The following is a 22,161-nucleotide window of genomic DNA, read 5'->3' on the forward strand; positions in this document are numbered from 1 at the left end:
TCGTTTTATACCTAGAAGGCCCTTGGGAAGGAAAAGGAGCAGTGAGCCCTGAGTGAGAACATTCTCCACCTCAGACCTGAGAAGCAGTTTCCACAGTGGAAGGAAGACACCCCAGCAGGACAAGCACCTTCTGTTCTGCTTATTTTTCCCCAAATAGCTGTGTGCCTCAAATTACTGACTCGGCAGCGGTTTCCTCACGCAACTGAGGGAACAGCTTGGAACTTCAGGCTGTGTCTTGAGGCTCCGACCAGCTGAATGGTGGTTCTGTGGCTGCTGGACTCTGCTGTGCCCCAGGCGGGGCAGTCTGTTTCGCTGCTTTGGAAGGGTTGGCACCTCGTGGGTTAGACAGAGTGTGCCTTATTCTCTGACCTGTGCACCTGCGGGGCAGCTTTGGGAACCCAGAGAGGGAGAAAGTAGGGCTCTGTTGCCTCCTGTTCACCAGCTCTATACCAGTCACAGCTTTAAAACAGGCACGCACTCCTTATCTATGGGCCAAGTTTCTTGTTTGGATGACCGAATATTCTTGTTTGCCTGGGACAGTTCCAGTTCATTCCTATTGTTTCGGCTTTAAGAATCATTTACCTTCATTCTGTCTCAAAAGTGTCCTAGTTCGGAAGCTCAATGATACAGTTGGTCCCCCACACTGTGACCAGGGTATCTCTGTGGTGACCACCCCTGGAAATGATGCAAGGAATTAAATGTAGCCAGGAATTAAACATTTTTTTGTGGGGGAGGGATGCCTGGGCGGCTCAGTTGGTTAAGCATCTGCCTTTAGCTCAGGTCATGATCCCAGGGTCCTGGGATCGAGTCCAGCATCAGGCTCCCTGCTCAGCAGGGAGTCTGCTTCTCCCACTGCCACTCCCCCTGCTTGTGCAGGCTCTCACACTCTGTCTCTCTGACCAATAAATAAGTAAAATCTTAAAAAAAAAATTTTTTTTTTGGATGGGAAATCCTGGTCAAATGCACACAGTATTAGTAGATACTTAATTTGGTGTCTCCTGGGATTTCTGTGAAAACCTGATTCCCCTCCTGAGGCCGCAGAACCCCTTATAAAGAACAGAGAATAACCTGTGAACACTGTCGATGAGCCGAAGAGTCAGGAACCCTAGGTTTTAAACATGTCATTTGACCAAATCTTTTCCTGAAATGACTGACTTCTTTTTTGGAGAACTTTTCTCCCCCCTGATTGTAATATATGTATTTATTGCATGCAACTTGGGAAATCGTGAAAAGCACATGAAGAGGGTGGACGTCACCCATCCCCTCAGCACCCGGAAACAGCTGCTGCTAACATTTTGGTGTATTTCTCTCCTCTGCATCATCGATATGCATAATTTTGCAGAGTGATTTCTTTCCAGTGAACCTCATATTGTAGGCATTTTCCATCCCTAAAATTACTTTGCAGTTTTCCTAATCCTAGGCCTTCTAAGAGCAGAGATTTTTACTTAACTGTTTCACCATATCAAATTAATATCATCTTAAATATCGGTACATACCATTTAAGAGTTTCAATGGCACCTCTCTGTTAGCACTTCTTAGGGACAGTGTTTGGGGTGAACTTGTTCGAGAACATTCTTTGCATGTTCAGGAAAAGAAATAGTGAGACCCAGAGAGCAGCGTTTTCCTGCTCAGGCCTCACGCGAGGTCTGTGTGTTCACGTGGATCTTTTCCGAGCACCATCTGTGCTGGAGGCGTTGGACAGTGACGACCTTGCCTCGGCTCCTTCTGGCATAGTCAGCTTCCTCTCTGATATAATTCGTATTTTGTGAGCTAGACTCCCCAGGATCAAATTCCAGCTCTGCCGTTGACCTGTTGGTGCATTACTTGAACTGTTCTGCCTCCTGATCAACAAATGGGTTATAATGAGAGTGTTTCCCTCACAGGGTTGTTAGCGGATTTACGGAGTCAGCAGGTGTAAAAGCGCCTAGACGGGTGCTTGGCTTGGGCAGGTGTCCAATGACTGTTGGCCGTGGAGGTTGTTGGTAGTCCTAAGACAGACGTGTGTGCAGCTAATTCCAGTTGCACTGGTAAGGCTGTGGACTTGAAGGTGGTGAGTTTGGTGTTTATGTCTCTTTATTCATTTGGGTATCTGATAAATGTTAGACTGAGCTCTGTGATGTGTTAGGCACGATGCTAGCCGATGAACAGACATGAGCGTGGTCCATGCTCGGCACAGGCTCGCAGTGGGGAGGGCGGCAGACAGGGCACACTCATGGGTAATTAGCATGCTATGCTCAATCATAGTTCAGACAGGGAGGGCCATGAAGGTCAGAGCTGGACCGGGCTGGGGAGGCTTCAGGAAGAAGATGGGCTGTAGCTGGGCCAGAAGGATGGGTAGAAAAAGCATGAATTTTGCCTACAATGCACCTTCTGCCTTTAGAGGGATCAGCTAAGAAAACACTAAAGGGATAAGAGCTCAGGTGTGCCTGTCCCTGCCACCAGTTCCCAGGGCACTGGGCTCACAACTTCCTCAGGGATATCCCAGCCAGGGGCCCAAGGCCAGCCAAGGGGTCAGGGTCCACCCTAGGCCATGGGATAGCATGCAGATGTGCTGGCCACCGTGATTGAGTGTGTCAGATTTTCTGGGGCTCTCTTTTTTAAAAGATTCTTTTGAGTATAGCTGACACACAATGTTATGTTCATTTCAGGTTTACACCATAATGATGCGGCCTCTCTATGTGTTATGCTATGTTCACAACAAGTGTACCTGCCATCTGTCCCCATACAACACTATTACACTCGCATCGACTACCTTCCCTATGCTGTGTTCTGGGGCTGTCTTTGAGTTTAGCAACTTTACCTGGGACTCTCGTGCCGATGTGTTCACTGTAGGCCTGGGTTACGGTCGATTTAAGCAAGGTCGCCAGGTGACTTCTGCAGGTGAGGGCAGCAGTTGCCCTCTGAGAGGGGAGATCCTTTTCCTTGGGTCATTAGTGTTTCTATATTGGATTTCAAGACAGAGAAAGGAAGTAGGATGACTTAGAAAGATTTTTGCCAGTACTGAAATGGAAATTTAGATTAACTGGTCCAAGTGGGCCTCATGGAGACCCAGAGAAATAAAGTGATTTGCCCAAGTTTATACAAAACGTTAGTGTGGGGAGTCTGCACTGGAAGCTGGAGGCGTCTCCACCAAAATGTGCTGCCTTTTGCTACCAAAGCCTTTGTTTTCCCGATGTTGCAAGATCCACTTCTGAGGACAGGGGCCCCAGAGATCTTGGTGATTCTGAAAATAGGTTGCTAGACCAGCTTGCTTAAGGTCAGCTAGGTCTCAGACATGACCATGTTGAACTTGCTGACTTCAGTCGGAACTTCAGCGAGTTTGGAGGGCGTGAAGCATGTTGGGCCTCCGGGATGTCTAAGCACCATCTGAGAAATAGTCCTCAGAGTGCACCACCGTGAATAACCAAGGTGACAAATCAAAAAGCCCACCCTAGCCTTACCCTCAAATCCTTTGAACCGGTGGTTCTTAAGTGTGATCTGCAGAATAGCATCAACATCACTAGGGAACTTGATTTTTTTTAGATATTTATTTATTTTTATTTATTTATTTATAGCACCGGAGCTGGGGGAGGGGCAAAAGGAGAGGGAGAGAGAAGCTCCAGCAGATTCCCCACCGGGTGTGGTGCCCGACTTGGGCCCCATCTCGTGACCCTGAGATCATGACCTTAGCCGAAATTAAGAGTCAGCCGGTTAACCGACTGAGCCACCCAGGCGCTCCCCACTTGGGAATGTTTGTGTTCCCAAAGGGGAATACGAAATATTGGGTCCTGTCCTGTTGCTACCGAATCAGCCACTGGCTCAGCAGTCTGCATTTTAAACAAGTTCTCCAGGTGATTCTGATGACACAACGTTCGAGGTATCTATCGAACTCTTAAGTATCTCTCGGAGATAGGGGGGAGCTCGTGGCTTTTCAGACCCACTCCCCACCTTTTTCCTTCCAAGAGACCATTCCACGCCTCCTTGCCATGTGCGCGAACACTGGGGGGTGGAAGGGAGAGGAAGGGAGGAAACCCAGTGACCCCGTGGCAGGACACACTGTTTGCCTTGGCAGGTTTGCCGGGACTTGGAGCCAAGATTCAATCAATCCTAATGACTGACTGCATTTAAGCAATTCTCCTGTTCTCCTCTGCCTCCTGCTTGGGGATGGGGAGCAGGGAGCCAGTGCTTACTGGGAGGAGGAAGGGCCAAAGCTCCTCTTTGTCCCACTCTGAGGCCCTTGCCCCTGCTGCCAGGGCTGCCAGTGCACATGTCTTCCCAAAAAAAACCACACCAGGCAGCTCTTTGCTCTCAAAGTGGGGTTTTCATTTTGCACCATTAGCTTAAATCAGTGGGGATTTAACGCGATCCTTGAAATCAAGCAATTAGGCGGCGGGATTCCGGATGGCTGACCCGGCTGCTGCTGAGCTGTGTGTGTGAACTTCTGTGAGGGTATTGGGGAGGGGGTGTCTGTAAAGTGGTAGCCTCCTCTCTTCTGCCTGACACCTCCCCCCAACCTTCCCAAGACGTCTGGGGTCCAGAAAACAAGACCTCAACGAAATAATTGGCCCCAAGTAAGTCACTCAGGAGCCCTTTCTACATCTGCTGTTTTTTGTAAATGAGAGAAAAAGAAAGCTGCTTTCAGTTGATTCGTGTTCTTTGTCTTTTCGTAACGTAGGTCATATAGTTAGTAAACGCACCTAAGTATTCAGCATGTGGTTTGTGGTCAGGGGATTGAGTCTGAGTTGTGACCAAATGCAAGCTTCTTTCTTTGCTAAACGAATGAATGATGCCAAACACCGACTCCTGCTGGGAGCGGAGAGGTCTGTTAAGCTGCCTTTGCAGGGCCTCCCGCAGTAGGACTCATCTGGGCCCCGATGCCTCAAAGCCAGCTTGCCCTGGTGCCCAGACCCTCCGCTGCACGTCGGAAGGACACTGTGGTTTCTCACAGCCAAACCCTGACCCAGCGCTCTTACCAAATCTTGTTTGCACTGTTGGATTTGGGGATGGCCCTTGCTGCCTCAGGGTCGCCCACCCAGGGGATTTGTGAAAATGGGTCCAGGAAGTAGAAATCATGTCCTCTCTGTCACGAGCGCTTAGCTAGGTTTTGCTATCTTGAACGGGGCTTTTTTGTCTGGAGGAGGGGTGTCAGCCAAGACCACGGGGCTGATGCATGGGCTGCCCACCTATCTGCCTTCCTGATCCACGGGGCTGGGAACAGGTCACTTTGTAAAGAGTTTTCCAGTCTTATCGCCCTGTTCCTCATATCATGTTTGGGATCCTCAGCCCTCTCTGCAGGAGAAAGTAATTGAGGACTAAAAGCAAGTTACTAGGGGTCTGGGTGTGGTCTGGTATCTGTTCCAGGATGATTTCTCATTGCCTAGTTGTCCCTCGAATCTGCCAGGACGCCATTCACGCCTTGCTTTCTTGCTCCGTGCTCGGAGGAGCTCTGGAACAGAGCAGAGAGCTCTGGGTGGAGTGGCAGGGAGGAGAATTCTTACTGAAATCCCTTAAGAAGCCCTACCACCAAGCGTCACTCGAGTGAAGTGTAAAGGACCTGGAAATGTAATTTTTTGGCTGATCTTATGTGTTGTTATTTATTTGTAGTTTATATACATGTAAGTTCTTTACTAGGCTATAAAATTTCTTAAAACTTAAAGTTTTTGAGTCAAAATAAATGCAGTTTAAAAAGTTATAGTGTAGGGGCGCCTGGGTGGCACAGCGGTTAAGCATCTGCCTTCGGCTCAGGGCGTGATCCCGGCGTTATGGGATCGAGCCCCACATCAGGCTCCTCTGCTATGAACCTGCTTCTTCCTCTCCCACTCCCCCTGCTTGTGTTCCCTCTCTCGCTGGCTGTCTCTATCTCTGTCGAATAAATAAATAAAATCTTAAACAAAAAAAAGTTATAGTGTAAAATTTCTAACAAAAACCTGCAGTCCTCTCTGTGGTGCCTTCCCACCGCTAATTCCCACAACCCACAGGCAATGTTTTCTAACTAATTAGCTATTTCTTTTGATATTTAGTAAAATGGAGTCAATAAATAACATTAATTTTTAAAAAATATTTTATTTATTTGAAAGAGATCGAGCGAGAGAGCATGAGGTGGGGGGAGGGGCAGAGGGAGAGGGAGAAGCAGACTCCCCCTGAGCAGGGAGCATGACTCGGGGCTCGATCCCAGAACCCTGCAATCATGACCTGAGCCGAAGGCAGATGCTTAACCAACTGAGCCACCCAGGTGCCCCAAATAACATAATTTTTAATTCTAACTTTTAGTTATTACTTACTGATTTTGTATTATTGAAGATAAAGTTTTATCTGTCGTATGTGTCCACTTCTCCCCATTCTTTACAATATAATTCTATCACACTCTTGGTGAAATGACTACTCAATATTTAATTTATTACAGTGAATAAATGTGATTTGCAGCTGAGCCATGTAGTGTACTGCATTTGTATTCCCTCTCTCTTTTTTTTTTATTATATTATGTTAATCACCATACAGTACATCCCCAGATTCCGATGTAAAGTTTGATGCTTCATTAGTTGCGTATAACACCCAGTGCACCATGCAATACGTGCCCTCCTTACTACCCATCACCAGTCTATCCCCTTCCCCCACCCCCTCCCCTCTGAAGTCTTCAGTTTGTTTCTCATAGTCCATAGTCTCTCATGTTTCATTCCCCCTTCTGATTACCCCCCTTTTCTTTATCCCTTTCTTCCCCTACCGATCATCCTAGTTCTTATGTTCCATAGATGAGAGAAATCATATGATAATTGTCTTTCTCTGCTTGACTTATTTCACTTAGCATTATCTCCTCCAGTGCCGTCCATGTTGCAGCAAATGTTGAGAATTCGTTCTTTCTGATAGCTGAGTAATATTCCATTGTATATATATGGACCACAGCTTCTTAATCCAGTCATCTGTTGAAGGGCATCTCGGCTCCTTCCATGATTTGGCTATTGTGGACAATGCAGCTATGAACATTGGGGTGCATATGGCCCTTCTCTTTACTACGTCAGTGTGGAGGTCCCTTAAAAAGTTAAAAATTGAACTACCCTATGACCCAGCCATTGCACTACTGGGTGTTTACCCCAAAGATACAGACGTTGTATTCCCTCTCTTATATACCTTTTCATTTTCCTTTGAGATAGCAGTTGTCTCATTCTCTGTTCCCAGTTCCTTATGTTTATGCTAGCAATTCAGCCTGGAACTTTTCTGTAGGTATACAGCAGGTAATCTGCCCGAACCCTCTTTCCTCCACTTCTAGCGTGGACTGATTGAACTTTAGGCCTGCCACACAGTTGTACTGGAAAAATCATTTTAAGACTTCTGTTGCTTTTGTCATATGTTCTGTCTTTGGTTTCCTGACTCCCGTGTCTTGTTTTGCACTTTTGTAGAACTCATAATGGAGTAGTTTCCTAAGAAAAGACATGTGGAAGACAACTATTTTCTAACTGCTGAAGATGTCTTTATTTTACACTCAGACACTGATTGATGGCTTGGCTCAGGATTGAAGTTGGGAATTTTAAAGGCATTGATCCATTGTCCTCCAGCTTCTAGTGTGTCTCTTGACAAATCCAATACTATTCTGCTTGCCTGATCCTCTGTACTAGGTGTATAATCTCTTTTTCTCTAGAGGACTTTAAAAGTTCTCTTTATGTTGTTGTTTCTAAATTTCATGATTGGTTGAGCTGAGTACTGTTTAATCCAAGAACTCATGCTTATTTCTGGAAATTTTCTTGTATGATTTCTTTGGTATTTCTCCCATCCATTTTCTTGGTTCTCTCTTGTTCAGATGTGGATGTGCCTGGCTGACCCCATGTGGCATTCTTCTGTCTCCTATTTCCCATCTCTTTGTCATTTGGGTCTGCTTCCTAGGAAACTGTTTGCAGCCTTCTCTTAAAACACTTATCTAGCATTCTTACATTTTAAATATCCAAATACTCTTTTTGTTCTCTGAACATTTCTTCTAATAGCTTTCCATTCTGGTTTTATGTATACAACGTCTTCTCTAATATTATCTTTGTAAAAAGTTTTCTTGTGTTCCCCACGTGGTCTCTGTTATTTCTGAATTCTCTTTCTGCTTGTTTCTTTTGTGTGTTTTGGTCTCTGTGGTTCACACTTTGAGGCTTTGTTTAAATGCTTGCTGATCCTTGGCTGGCCATTTGAATTGAAGAGTGAAGCACTAAATTGGAAACTCTGTGTGTGAACGCATGGCCTGTAACTTATTAGGGCCTCGGCTTAGAGCTTTGCTGGTGGGGTAACTGTAAGTCTTTTCTTTAGGGCTACTAGTTTCTTTAGATAGAAACCCATCACTCCTCTCTGGGGGATATAAATGCAGTGTTCTGAGACCTGAGGGACTCACTATTTGGTGTACAGACTATCACTTAATCCCGTGGAGGGAGTCCAATCCATCACCATCCCGCCTTCCTTTGCATCTGGTGCGCTTAAGCCCAGAATCTGTCTGGTTCAAACCTTCTATGAAGAATAAACCTCTTGGCTGTTGCTGGAGGTGGTGGGGGCTCTTACCAGATTTATGGCTCAGGGCTAGTGGATCTGAGTGTCTTTCTACAGACTTTTAGCCAATTCTTATATTTAGTACAACCTCTGTAATAGAGTTCAGAAGTACCCAGTATCCCCAATTCATGACCATTTCTGGGTCCTGCACTGTGGGTTGGCTTGTTTCTTGCAGGCATCCCTATCCATAAGCTGCTAGGTTTCAGCTTTTCTTCTTCCTGTCAAGCCAGGGTTCACTATCCATTTGCTTTCTATTATCCTGCATGCTGATATGTTCTTGTTTTCTTACATGTGTTTATAACTTTGTTTTTTTACTATGATTTTAAACTGACTGCAGAATGGAGTGAGAATGATTGTGTGCACTCAATCTAATGTGTTTGGCTAGAAGTAGCCAGTGGTAACTCTTCACAAACATTCCAGAAACTTGATGGTTGCCAGTATGGCATACCTTTTCCTTTCACTTCCCAGTGGTTTTTAGCTTCCCAGAATTCACCTTCAGCAACCCCCAAACCACCAAGTTGAATGATCTTGTCTCACACTCATGCTTCAACTCTGCAGCATTTGGGATGGAGGAGAATTTCCTCTATTTGAAATGCCCTCCCCCTGTGCTTTCTGAGATACTTGGCTGCCGGGTTTTCCACCTGTGCCTCTGATGACTTTCACAATAACCCTTCCTCTCTCCCCAGTGATGGTGCTCCTTGAGGGCCCTCATTCTCTCTTTTCTCTGTACTTGACTCTTCACTGTCATCAGCTGAGTCACAAATCTGATCACTAACTTAGCTTTCCCACCTTTCACATCGGATCCTTCTTGCACTCTGGCTGGGCAATTCCACATTGTTGGCCGTATGAATGGCCGGTTTTTGGCCAACTGTTGCCATACACCCAAGTGCCCTGTCTAGGTAATTGGACACATGGTGGCACCATTAGTATAAGACGGTCAGGAGGAAGAGATGGTTTTGAAGAGAGTGTGGGTTTGTATTGGGTGTAATGAGTTCCCTGTACTCATTTTAGCCTCAGAACTATGGCCAAGCCTCATGGGGAGGCTACCAAGGAAGTATCATTTCTAAGCAAAAAATGTAACTTCAGGCGACTAAAGTGGAACTAAATTTTAAGGGTCTACCTGAAGATAAGGGGTTACTTATTTTAAGATTGACAAGAAAGACCCAGACAACCCCTCATCGCAACCTTACCTTGGGCTTTCCAAGTTTCTGGGTCTCTGAATTCTTGCTGACAGTGACCAGCACAGTGAGAGGTGGGAGTAATGTTCATCGCTCAGAAGATGTTAGGTTGCTGCTAAAAAACCTGAAGTGTATGTTTGTTTCATTTTGGTTCAGGATCCAGGTGTTACAGGTAGCCGAGATCAAGGGCCCAAGATACTTGTAGCATTTTCTCCCAGGATGAAAAGGACACATGAAGAAGGAGAAGACCGAGCACAGGGTGGGGGATAGTGCCAGAGAGGAGATCTGCTGGCTCCCCAGTACTGCCCAGAATGGGCCCTCTGGATGGTGGTGCTGCCAGACAGGCTGCACTGTACACTTCCCAGATGGAAGACTGAGACTCAGGGAGGTCAAAACCAGATTTTGTGGTCACACAGTTAGAACCCAAGACTCAGGACTCAGTCCAGTGTCCCAGCTGCCACCTCCTGGGGATTCACCTGCCTGCCCACACCACCATTTGCATTGCAAACTGTGAACACAGTCTATGGACAAATCTCTGGGGTCCAGGCCCTGTCTGCATGGTGGAGGCCGGGTGGGGGAAGAGGAAGCGGTGATCAGTTCCAGGCTGCTCCTGGGCCAGCACCCACCCCGTCCCAGAAGCCTCTGGATGTGGTATGGTGGGGGGCTGTGCACATATCCACAAGGCACAGAGAAATCAAGCTTGGATGGCTAATCGCCTATCCAAACATTGTTGGTAATCTGCATCCCTAAAATAAACCCTTAAAAGATGGAAAGATGTTAGTAATTTCTGGCCATATGTGCCTCCTCCTTCCTTACTCTCCCCACCTCAAAAAAGAAACTGGGCCAAATGGCAAGAAATAAAGAGCCTAATGCATAACACATTTCCATCATTTGATTTCTCCTCTCCCCTCGCTGTCCCCCACCTATGTAAACTCAATTCCTTTATACGGTCATGGCAAAGGAACATTAATTTTTGATTTGAGTTGTGATTAAAAGCAACACAATCAAAAGAGTGAAATAGTTTCCACTGAAGCAATATCATTTTAAACCCAGTCATGGTGTAGTAGGAAAGAGTGTGGTCTTTGGGGTTAAGTGTGGGTTTTAATTCTGATTCTATCTCTTACATACTGTGGCTTCGGGTTGTCATTACTTAACCTGAGTTCTTCTCCTTGATTGTAATTAATAATAACGGTGCCTTCTTAACATGCTTGCTGTGAGCATGAAATCTGGAGCCTTGCACAGAGCAGCCTATCCTGTGCTCATCTGTAGAGTCTGGCTCCCTTTTCTGCAGCAGAGAGGGTGCCCCCATGGGGTGCCTGGGTGCCGCAGTTGCTTAAGTGTCTGACTCTTAGTTTCGGCTCAGGCCCCGATCTCAGGATCGTGAGATCGAGTCCTGTGTCAGGCTCGCACTCAGTGTGGAGTCTGCTTATGACTCTCACTCCCTCTGCCCCTCCCCCCGCCTCGCGCTCACGCTCTCTCTCTCTCTCTTTCTGTCGCAAATAAATAAATATAAAAAAAATTAAAGAGGGTGCCCACATTGTCAGTTGGGGGATGCACTCATCTCACCTGGTGATGTAACTGATTGCTTCTATAGCAACGCTTGGTTCCCAGCCTTGGACTTTGGGAAGCAGCTTGGGATTCATCTAACGCTGTGGGGCCCCTTTATTTAAAGGGTCTTGTGAAAGGAGTAGAATTGTTCTTACTGCTTACCTTCCTGCAGTATTCTTTCCTGCCTTCCTCTGATATGTGCTTTCTCCCAGTCCTGTCTTCTCCGTTTTGCAGAGGGGAGGCAGAGATGGAGACTTGACTTTGCCTAGGCCTGGGCAGTGAGTCTGCTCGTGCTGGTCCCTTATTTAACCCCACTGAGAACTCTTCTCATTCAGTGAGCCACAGACCAGAACAGCTGAAGTCTTTTCCCAAGTGAACCACCAGGCACAAAGATTGTAAGCCAACAAGGGAAGCTAAACCAGGTGTCAGCCTGTGGAGGCACATCTGGGGTGAAGCCCTGGACGGGTGGTTTCTGTTGCTTTCTGTTTGCCACACTCCCGCCTGCTGGTCCCCACGACCCTCTGTCCAGAGTGGGGGTGGGAATCAGGCATAATCAGAAGCACTGGGTAGTGGCTGGTTTGGGTGGGGGAGAGCTGAAAGAAAGGAGCTCTTTGGGAGGCTGTGCTCAGCTCACTCCCATGTGTGCTGGGAAGCCTGGACCAGCCTGAAAGGTCAAGGTTAATCCTCCTCGAGAGCCTTCTGCTGCTTAGTGCCCAGTTCTTGAACTTTCTGCTGCCCTTGGGAGGGAGCCATTTCTTAAGGGATCCCAGGCCTAGGGTATTATATGAGATTAAGTAGACTGCAAAATCTGGAACTCTTTTTGTAAGAAAAAGAAAGCAGTGAGAGCGTTTAATTTACTGACTTTGACACATTCATTACAGGTTTGTTCCCAGGATGTTCCCCCCTCCTTCCTATTCTCGGGTTAGCCAAGGGTGTGTTTTCTAATCAACTAAATACTAAATAATAAAGACTTTGCAAATGCAGTTTTTCCTTTGCCAGAGCAGTCTCTTTCAAGCAGGAGAAACTCTTCTAGAGTTTCGTAAATGAAGTCATTTTGAAATGTGGGTGAAACCAGGAAGTGACTCTGAGCTTGTCCCCCTTATTTTCTTGATCTGTGTAGCTGGTCCTCTAAATATGAGGTTCATTATAAGGAATTTTGCAGCCATAGAGTCAGGGTGGACTGCACAGTGATTCAAAGTGCACCTTTAAGACATGGGTTTAAGTTGAGGATTAGTGACTTTGGCCAAGTAAACTTAACCCCCTATGCCACAGCTTTCTCATCTATTAAATGGGAAAAATAATTATACCTTCCTCACAGAGTTGTTGGGTTTAATTGAGGAAATTCATGGAAAATACATAGCACACTTCCTGGCATGCCATCTGCTCTCCTAATTGTTAGCCAGTGCTATTCTGTTCAGAATCAGGCCTTTCCTCGTAGAGTGTGGGTGGGAACTTTGAGTTATTAAAAAGAGGGGGGCTTGCTAATTTTGAATTTAGAAGAATTCAGAGGATGCACAAATTATCTGGTGACTAGCATCTGGAGAATGATTATCCTCTCCTTTGGACCTATCTGGGCTGGAGAGCCTGAGAGGGGACTTGATTGTCACGGTGATGCTGGGTTTTTAGTGCATTTACATCTTATGGAATGCCTCCACACGAACTGAATTATCTTCACCGACAGACCTTATGTAGCCATCACTACGTTGCCTGCCCATACGTTCACATGAAAATAATGTTAACTCAGGGTCCGTAGAGACAAAGAAAAGGGAAGGCTGCCTTGGTGGATGGGCCGTGTCTCTCCCCGCAGAGAGCGGTGCCCACGTCCTGTGTTAGACTCCAGGAAGTCATCACTTGGATTTCTCTGTCAAGACTTCACTAGGACTTGCTCAAATCTGTCAAAAACTCAAAGCAGAGTTTGATTCTGTGTGGGTCTACCAAGTGGAAAGAACATTGGTGTCACCCGTTAGTGGTTGCTTTGTGGTTGACAGAACATTAGCAGTACCTGCTGTCAAAACTCCCTACAGGCACAGTGGTGGGGACGGTGATTTCTCCAGTGTGAAAGTTGGACATTGATTTTTGATGTTCTTAAGCACGACTGTTTGATGCCTGTTTAAATTTCCCCATTGTTGCATGTGCACACATAGATTTTGTCGGTCTGCTTTATAGGACCCAACTTTCAAGGAACTTTAGGTCCTTTGGATGTTAAACATCTAAACCAATGGCTTTCTCTTTAAAAACAAAAAACAAAAAACAAAGCCATACTCAGGGTGAGTTTTTTCTTTGAATCCTGAGGTCTATAGTGATAGAGTATATGGATTATATTCAAGTATATGATCCCCTTCTTTTCTTAAAGCATTGTATGATATTTTGAGTCACTGAATTTTAAAAAAAGAAATATGATTTGGTTCTTTTTTTTAAAGATTTTATTTATTTATTTGAGAGAGAGAGAGAGAGGGAGAGCATAGAGGGAGAAGCAGACTCCCTGCTGGGCACAGAGTCCAACTCGGGCTCAATCCCAGGACTCTGAGACCATGACCTGAGCTGAAGGCAGATGTTTAACTGACGGAGTTACCCAGGTGCCCCTATGATTTGGTTCTGAAAATGTATTCGAGAATCTCATGGCCTCCCAGGTCAACTATTGAGTTACCATTAGACCCCAGAGAACTAGGGGGCAGAATCAGAACATACAGATGAACTGAGACCTTGGCATTCATCTGTGAAACTCCCTCTTTCTTTGACTTGTAGGTTGCCTTTCATTTCGGCCTCCTCTTGAGCCGTAAGTTTGGGTTATTGTTTTAGATGGAAAACTGTGTTCTAAAATCCTTTTTCTCCCTCCTTCTCTTCTCTTCCCCTCTTTGCCTACACCATCTCTAGCACTGAGGATGAAAATCAAAGAAGTGAAAAAAGAAAATGGTGACAAAAAGATTGTCCCCAAGAAGAAGAAGCCCCTGAAGCTGGGACCCATCAAGAAGAAGGAACTAAAGAAGCTTGTCCTGTACCTGAAGAATGGGGCGGACTGCCCATGCCACCAGCTGGACAACCTCAGCCACCATTTCCTCATCATGGGCCGCAAGGTGAAGAGCCAGTACTTGCTGACGGCAATCCACAAGTGGGACAAGAAAAACAAGGAATTCAAAAACTTCATGAAGAAAATGAAAAATCACGAATGTCCCACTTTTCAATCGGTCTTTAAGTGACTCTCCCTGGGTGTGTTGGGGAGGGAGCCGTGGGTTGGGGTGAGGGGTGGGGCTGAGCAGACAACCCTGGAAGCTGGAGGTTCACACTCGGTCCTCCTTCGGTTGGTAGAGGACATTGTAATCCAGCTGGCTTTGCTCTGACAGCACCCCACGCCTCCCCTCCATAGCCACGCTTCAGACTCAGTGCAGCCAGTATTTAAAGCCGCATGCCCAGGTAAGGAAACACATTTAGATTAGGAAGTCTTTTAGGATCTACACTGTGGAACAGCACATCACTGAGTTAAAGCAGGCGCAAACCATTTCAACCAGAGACAGCCACTAAAAAAGAAAAGTTTGCCATTAAAAAAGCAAACAAAGACAAAAATGAGATTGGGCAAAAAGTGAGAGACAGCAACAAAAACTCAGTTCTGCAGCTTTCTTTGTTTTGTTACAAGTTGCTTATGGATTTATCAGCTAATCTAGGCCTTTGGAACTAGAACGTTCCACCTCTTGGTAGGATGTGTTACTTTCAGTTCCAGAGTAACTTATCTTTCTGTCTGCCTTAGACAGAAACACACAACCACCCTTAGAACTTGAGATCAATTCCAGAAAGTCAGTGCAGGAGGAAAAAGCACAAGGACAGTATGTAATAGTGAAAACACAGGGAGGTCACGCCTGCTCTGCCTTTTCACGTGCTTGTCTTTTGACATGAATCAGCTAGTCTCAGATGCCGTGTAAATGGCAGTTAACATTGGCCTCCGTGCATGGTCTAAACTCCAAATGTGTGGAGGGCTGCACGTGCCTGCCTTTGTGTGAGGAAAAGGAAAGACTGTGAGCACCAAACCCATGGCATGAGATAGACGATGATTTTCAGACAGAGAAGGCAATGGTTAGTGGTTTTCAAAAAACATAGTTAAAGAAAAAGACAAAGAAAAAAAATTAGGAACAGCCCAGCAAATTGCTAGTCTGTGTGAATTGTAATTGGGTGAAGAGCTTAGTGTTCTAATTTCATCTGTCCTCTCATTTCACTTCTGCTTTTTTTTTCTCAGAACAACAACAAAAACCCTATTTACTTTTCAACATTAAAAAAAAAAGTCCACACTGATATTTGAGAGGCGTCCTGGGCTGAGGGTCTTTTGGTGCATTTGAGGCTACTTTCCAGCCGGGCAGCTCTCTCACTGGGCATCTGGGGTGGGAGATGGAGTTGCCTGATAGCGTAACCACGTGACCCTCTTTTCTGAGGTGTTCTGGATTGCCCTGGCCCCAGCCTGGTGCCAGTCAGAATTCACAGTGCTTTCCGTGCTTTCCTTTCCTGCGAAGAAGTGGATTCCTTTCAACCTGACTGCCTGTAGATCAAAGAAATTCAGAATAACCAGCCTGTCTGTCCTCTGCACTTCAAAACAAAACAAAACAAAAAAAATTTTTTTTTTTAATTTCTACAGAGGGAAAGTGAAGCCCAAAGTGTCCCTATCCAAGAAGTGAGTTTCAAAGGCAATACATCTCTGCATGTTTTCCTGAGTACCCTAAGATACATCTTAAAACCCTTGCGTTTGATAAGCGATGTATATAAACTCATTCACATAGGCAACTTTACTCCTCCTGGTAGGCGTATAAGAAGTCACTCTAAGCTATAAACATTAATTTGCTCCTTAAGCCCGATTCTTCATTCTCTGTAACACCTGAAGGTGGTGAATTAGTGGTTGTCCCTCTGGGCGAATGCTTATACCCAATCCAAAAGCTGCAGTGATGCTGGGAAGTGTCACCCCCATGGCCCCTGGACTGACACAGAAACAGCGGAAGATTCTGTTAATTTTTGAAGACTCCAGTCTGCAAATCAGCATGCCAACTTCATTACCTACCTGAGGGTTATCCTGATATAATTAACCTCTCACAATTAGTGATCCTATTATTTTAACACTTTTCTTTTTTTGGTTGCCTCTGACCTTTAATCATAAAGTGTTGGGGATCTTAAGTGATTTGCCTGTAATTTTGGATGATTTTTAAAAAAATATGTGTATATGTATTAGTTAATTAGAAATATTCTACTTTCCTATTGTTAACTGAAATTCCGAATGATTTCATGAATGCGTGGATCTGGGCCTTCGTTGGGTTGCTTGCGTTGATGAACTCAAGAGTTCAGTGCTCATATGTATCTGCTCATTTTGACAGAGAGCGTCATGCAACAGGCCTCTGTCCAAAGCAAGGCCTTAGGAAGGGGTTTGTGTGGGGTATTCGCAGTTACCGCAGAGAGACTGCGGAAGAATGGGTGGTCGTGCTGCTCAAGGCTCTAAGTGGGAATTCTCAGGTAGGAAGTGACGTTTGCAGCATGAGTTCAAAGTAAATCGGAAGTGTGAATTGCAGCTGCAGGTTTCATCCCAATCAGACAGTCCCAGGACTTGTGAGTTTCACTGAGGATTTGAGAGACATACTATCTTTGTCTATAACACATCAGCAATTTGAGGGCACAAAGGGAGACTATGGACGCAAAGCTGCATTTTAATCACAAACCTTTGTTTTTCTCAACAAAGGGTATGACAAAACCAATGTGTAGACTATCGGCTTGGTCATCGGTTTCCAAAAGAGGAGGTCTGTATGTAATTTGGTAATTGTTGCTAGTTCATAAGTCCTATTTGTTAAGGTTAAAAATCATTCTGGGTAGAATCCTTCGAAGTCATTGGCTGAACTCAGCTCAGTCTTTGAAGATTGCTAGTTCTCTTAGTGAGTTGAGAATCCCAAGAACACCTTACTTTTAGACTATCCCATGTAACACTTGGCTCTTGCTGCCAGTGCATTAGCAACGAGGGTTCCCAAAGGCAGAATCCAGTCAGAGCTCCAGTTTTCATTTGGATCTGTAAATTACAGAAACCCCAGCACCCAAAGCTAGAATGTGTGTTTCTGATCAGACCCCCAAGTAACTAGTTGCTCTGTTGGAACTCTACAGATGTGGGCTTGGGCCATCTGTTCCTGAAGCACACCTTGGGTGACCCCCAGGGAACAGCTTCCTGGCCCTTCTGATCTGTCCCCAGCAGATACGTAGGGCGCGGGTGAAATTCCCGTCTCCTCTAGTCCCCTCACGTAGCACTCCTCTTTTAGAGTCTAAATCTTTTACAAAAGCTTTGAATACTGTGAAAATGTTTTACATTCCATTTCATTTGTGTTGTTGTTTTAACTGCATTTTACCAGATGTTTTGATGTTATCACTTATGTTAATAGTAATTCCCGTATGTGTTCATTTTACTTTCATGCTTTTCCTGCCATGTATCAATATTCACTTGACTAAAATCACTCAATTAATCAGTGGTAATGTGAGTTGTGCCTCCCCTGCCCCCCATGATAGACCACTCACCCTCTACATCCCCCTGCTTGAGTTTCTTCAGTGGTGTTTTCTGGTCCTAGCTTTACAGCTTTGCAATGATAACGGGGCATGGGTGGGCTGAAGGTGCACCTGGGAGGCACGACCAACTCCCCTCACCAGCATCCCATGTTGACCATCTGCTCCCATGAATAACTTCCAGAAGTGTTTCTCCCAGCTGTGTCTGTTTGAAACCAGGAAGAAGGTTACATACTTGTTATACAAAGAATGTATTTTTCAACCCTGCCTTTCTTTTCCATTTTGGATTTTAGATGCTCTCTCCCCTTCAGCCAATTCCATGTTAAAATTACCAACTAAAATTTGAAGACTTTCTGGGACCTGGATCTTAGACCTGCATGAGATCTTAGAGGATACCACGTTCAACTGTTTCATTTACAGATGGAGAAGCTGAGATGGGGGATGGCTGTGGTTTCACAAGGAGCTTGGGGTTCCCAGGCCAGTGGTGTCGCTGTATCAGGAACCCAGGGCTCCTAGGGGCTAGACATGTGGGAACAATATCTGAGTGATGGCCAAGCTTCTCTTTGCACCCTGAGGGTGGCACTTGCTGAGCCTAAGCCATTTCATATTAGGTGATAAGCCTCTTGCCCAAGGAATTCCTCAGTGTGACTTAATTCTGTAAGTACTTACAGTGACAACTTCATTTGATGTCATTCTCTGATTAACAAGGCACCTCCATGGGGCACCTGGGTGGCGCAGTCGTTAAGCATCTGCCTTTGGCTCAGGGCGTGATCCCGGCATGGGATCGAGCCCCACATCAGGCTCCTCTGCTATGAGCCTGCTTCTTCCTCTCCCACTCCCTCTGCTTGTGTTCCCTCTCTCACTGGCTGTCTCTCTCTCTGTCAAATAAATAAATAAATAAAATCTTTAAAAAACAAACAAAAAACCAAGGCACCTCCAAGCCTAAGACAACTGGCAATTTTACCCAGAAGTGAGTAAATATTCCTGGGTCACCAAAAACCACACCAGAAGCACAGAGACAACATTTCTCAAGCATGCTGTGAGGACTTGGGAAAATTCCATGAAAGCTGTGCCCTCGTATCTAAAGATTTTCCCATGTTAATGTACATGACTGGTGAACTAGTGATATGCTAGCCAAGTCAAGGCAAATATCGGCATTTTTTCCTTTTTATTCTCCCATGGTTAATGAAAAGAAAAAGGTCTTTTAGGTTGGGTGTGGATGCCTTTGTCACCCCGCTGAAGCCCATCACTCCAACCCATCACTTCCCATTGCTGTTTTGAATTTTTTTTTTAACAAATCAGCAAAAAGATAATGAAGTATGTTCAAGCGCATCTTGGCTTCTGCTGCTGGAGTCGTCCTGGAGTTTGGGGTCCTCAAGGGTTACGACTGCTTGAGCCTGTGCCTTCGGGATGCTGGTAGCACCAAGGTCGGCAGCCTCGCCCTCAAGCTCTAGAGCCGCCGCACTTCTTCAGAGAGTTATACAGGGGCTCTCCTGCTTGGGGCCAGAAAGAGATAAAGGGTCACAATAGAATCACTCTTAAATTTTAGCATGGTTCCCTATGGTTCCCCAGAACTATCTAAGAAATAAGTATGGGTTCATTTCATTATTTCCCCAGGAATCTAGCCCATTCCAAGCCCAGATATTTATCCATGCCCTTTAGAGAGAGAAGAATCTGAAGAAGTTTCTGACTTCTTTGCCGGTGTAAGGGGAAGTTAAGGTAACAGCATCAGTGACAGATGAACCTCAAAATGTCATTGAAAAAAACTTTATTAGCATAGATCATCGAGGGAGAGCCAGCTAACAAGCAGTTTCTGACTTCCACTCCTGTAAATTTGGATTCAAAAGGTTCACCATGGGGCCGTAGAATTTGACCTTTGAGCTGTGCTCTAGGTTTCTCATGCCAGCAGTCTGTCGGATCTTACTTTGCAAAACATTTTTGGAGGACATAAGTGGCCTGGGGATGATAGGCAGACTATTATTTTGGTATCCCCTTTATCCCTACCCACATACTCCATATTATTGCAGCCCTTTCTAAAGTTCTGAGTTATTCTTACTAGGTATGAGTTCATAAAAGAGGTAGTGTAGAGATGCAAGGGCAGGAATGAACCTCTCTCCTTTAGCTAGGGACGTTTGGCTTTCCACGTAGTACTTCTCGGACTTCGATATGCACACCAGCCCCCAGAGACTGAAAATGCAGATTCTGATGGGGTTGGGGTAGATTCTGGTTGTGGGGAGAGGCCCACTACTGGTCTGCTGAGCATACTTTGAGGATGAGGCTAGAAGGGGCATGTGAGAAGGGCTGTGGGGTTCAACAGTGTCTTTGTTCCCCTGATGTAATAATGCCATGTCTGGGATCCCTATGTAGAGCCCATCTCCTCGGGACTCAGTATTAACCGTGCTTTGGGTTGGAAAGAAAATCACACTGTGGGAGAGCCCCAGTGAGAAACTCAAAGCTGGGGGTAACCCTCTCAACCCTCCACTCATTCGATTTCACTTTTGTCCCAGGCCTTGATGGTTGGTTCTTCTTCCACAGACTCCACTCATTCTGGAAACTCACAGATCCCGTCCTTTTTTTCCTCCTCAGCAAACTATGAGCACTCCCAGCCTCTGCCCTCCACTGAATTCCCTCAGTTCCCAGACCTGGACCACCAGGGGTCGTTGAGGTTGACCAACTGGTGGTATTTACCTCGACTGCTGAAGTCCTATCAGAATCTGACAACAGAATTGGGACTTTTCATGTTCCATTTGTTCACATCTGGGCAGTTTCAAGCTCAGGTTATGGGAGAGGCCAAGAAAAGGGGAAAACTGAAGTACTTGGAGGGGAAATCCCACCTCTTTGATAAATTGAGGACAGCCTGCCGAGCCGGGCTGATTTACTGAGGAACAGGCGTTAGGAATTTCTGTCAGCGAGGGCCTTTTTGTAGGTTTGGAGAAGATGGGTACCAGAACAAGCTCCAAATAGGAGCAGAAAGCTCCTGTGTCTTTATACATCTGTGGACTATTTAGATAAGAAGGAGCTGTATTTAATCATGGAGAGAATTGTTTGCTTAAATAAAGGGAGGGAAAGTGGCATGTGTGTGTTTAAGGAGAGAAAGAGGAGGTGGGAGGAAGGAGAAAGGATCCAGCAATTTTCCACAGCTGAAACCCCACCACGTGGTTTTAATTAGGATGACCTTCCCATCACCTGAGCGCCAGAGTCGCTGGATGGGGGCAGGGGTGAAGGCTTTGGAATTCTCATGGTCCTGTCCTTGGGATTTCAGCTAAGCTATGCTGTGGGCAGCGGGAGCTCCAAGGAGAAATTCTTACCCAGAAAACTGGATTGATGGTGCTGTGAATCTTGATGAAAAAAGGACAGCTGGTGGGCCCCAGTTTGTTTGGATTTCAACTTTCAACTGCCTGGGAAAGAGCTCAAGTACTTCCCCGGAATGCCTGAGTCCTGGGCCCTAGAACCATGTGTGCTCAGGAAGAGTGTTCATTGGCTAGCCAGGTGGGATCCCTGACCGGTACTTCTCAGAGATTCCTTAGATGTCAGGGCTGAAAGATAAATAAAGCAATCAAAACCCAGAACTGCCTCTTAGTTTTCCTTTTAAAAAAGAGATTCATGAAGAAGGGAACCTGTCGAAGATCATGAGATAGATCTCCTGTCTGTTGCACGTTTGGATAACCCCCACCAGCATCCACTGTCACTGTTTGTACTGGGAGTGAGTGGGGGGTGGGGGCGGGGTAAGGACCTCAGGTTTGGCTCTCCAGTTCTCTGGAAAGATTATGCAGATCTGAGAAATTTTGCCTCTTGGCCTAGAAGAGTAAGCTTATAATCTGAAGGAATAAAGGTAACACATGCCAAAACCCAAGTGCCTATTTCACAACGTGGCCTACGGACAGCCAGGGTGGGTTCCACAGAATTAGCTGGATTCCTCTGGGGTCAGCATGCTCTCCCAAGGCTGGCAGCTGAGGCCACTGGGAATCTAAATTTGGCTGCTAGTCTTGGCAGGTGACTTAGTGACTTCTAGCTGCAGTATACCCCTCTAGCATGGTAAATCTGGGTCTGACCTGGGCCAGGCTTGGGGGAGGCCCCCAGGGCCCAGAGGGGAGGAAGGGGAGGAGGAGGCAAGAGGAGGCTTGAGGAAAAAATAAGCACCAGCCATAAACTGCAATTAATGTCAGCATGAAGCTTTCCTAGCTCTGCCCCCGACCCGCCAACCCGCCACAACCTGTAAACTCTTCGCATACTCTCATAATTCTCTCAGACTGTCTCCTTATGTTTGGATGCCTCCTCACGTTTGGATGCCTCCTCTTTGCAGTGCCAGGACCAATGGCTATTTATGATATGGAGGCTAGAGATGGGTGATCAAGGCATCCCACAATGGAGCCTAAGCAGGGTCAGCGTAGAGGTACACCACGGCCCAGTGACTTGCATTTATTTCCGCTCAATG

At 45.9% G+C, this 22,161-nt stretch overlaps 1 protein-coding gene across 1 annotated transcript in view; it reads left to right on the top strand.

The window, feature by feature from the left end:
* Positions 1-17,692, top strand: part of SFRP1 (secreted frizzled related protein 1) — a 45,568-nt gene extending 27,876 nt beyond the window's left edge. Inside the window, exon 3 of the mRNA XM_002918545.3 lies at positions 14,094-17,692. Coding sequence (XP_002918591.1) covers positions 14,094-14,416 — 323 coding nt within the window. The 3' untranslated portion in view covers positions 14,417-17,692. The remainder of the gene's footprint in view (positions 1-14,093) is intronic.
* The last annotated feature ends 4,469 nt before the right edge of the window (positions 17,693-22,161 follow it).

This window comes from Ailuropoda melanoleuca, chromosome 18 (assembly GCF_002007445.2).
Source record: "Ailuropoda melanoleuca isolate Jingjing chromosome 18, ASM200744v2, whole genome shotgun sequence".
Lineage (NCBI taxonomy): Eukaryota > Metazoa > Chordata > Mammalia > Carnivora > Ursidae > Ailuropoda > Ailuropoda melanoleuca.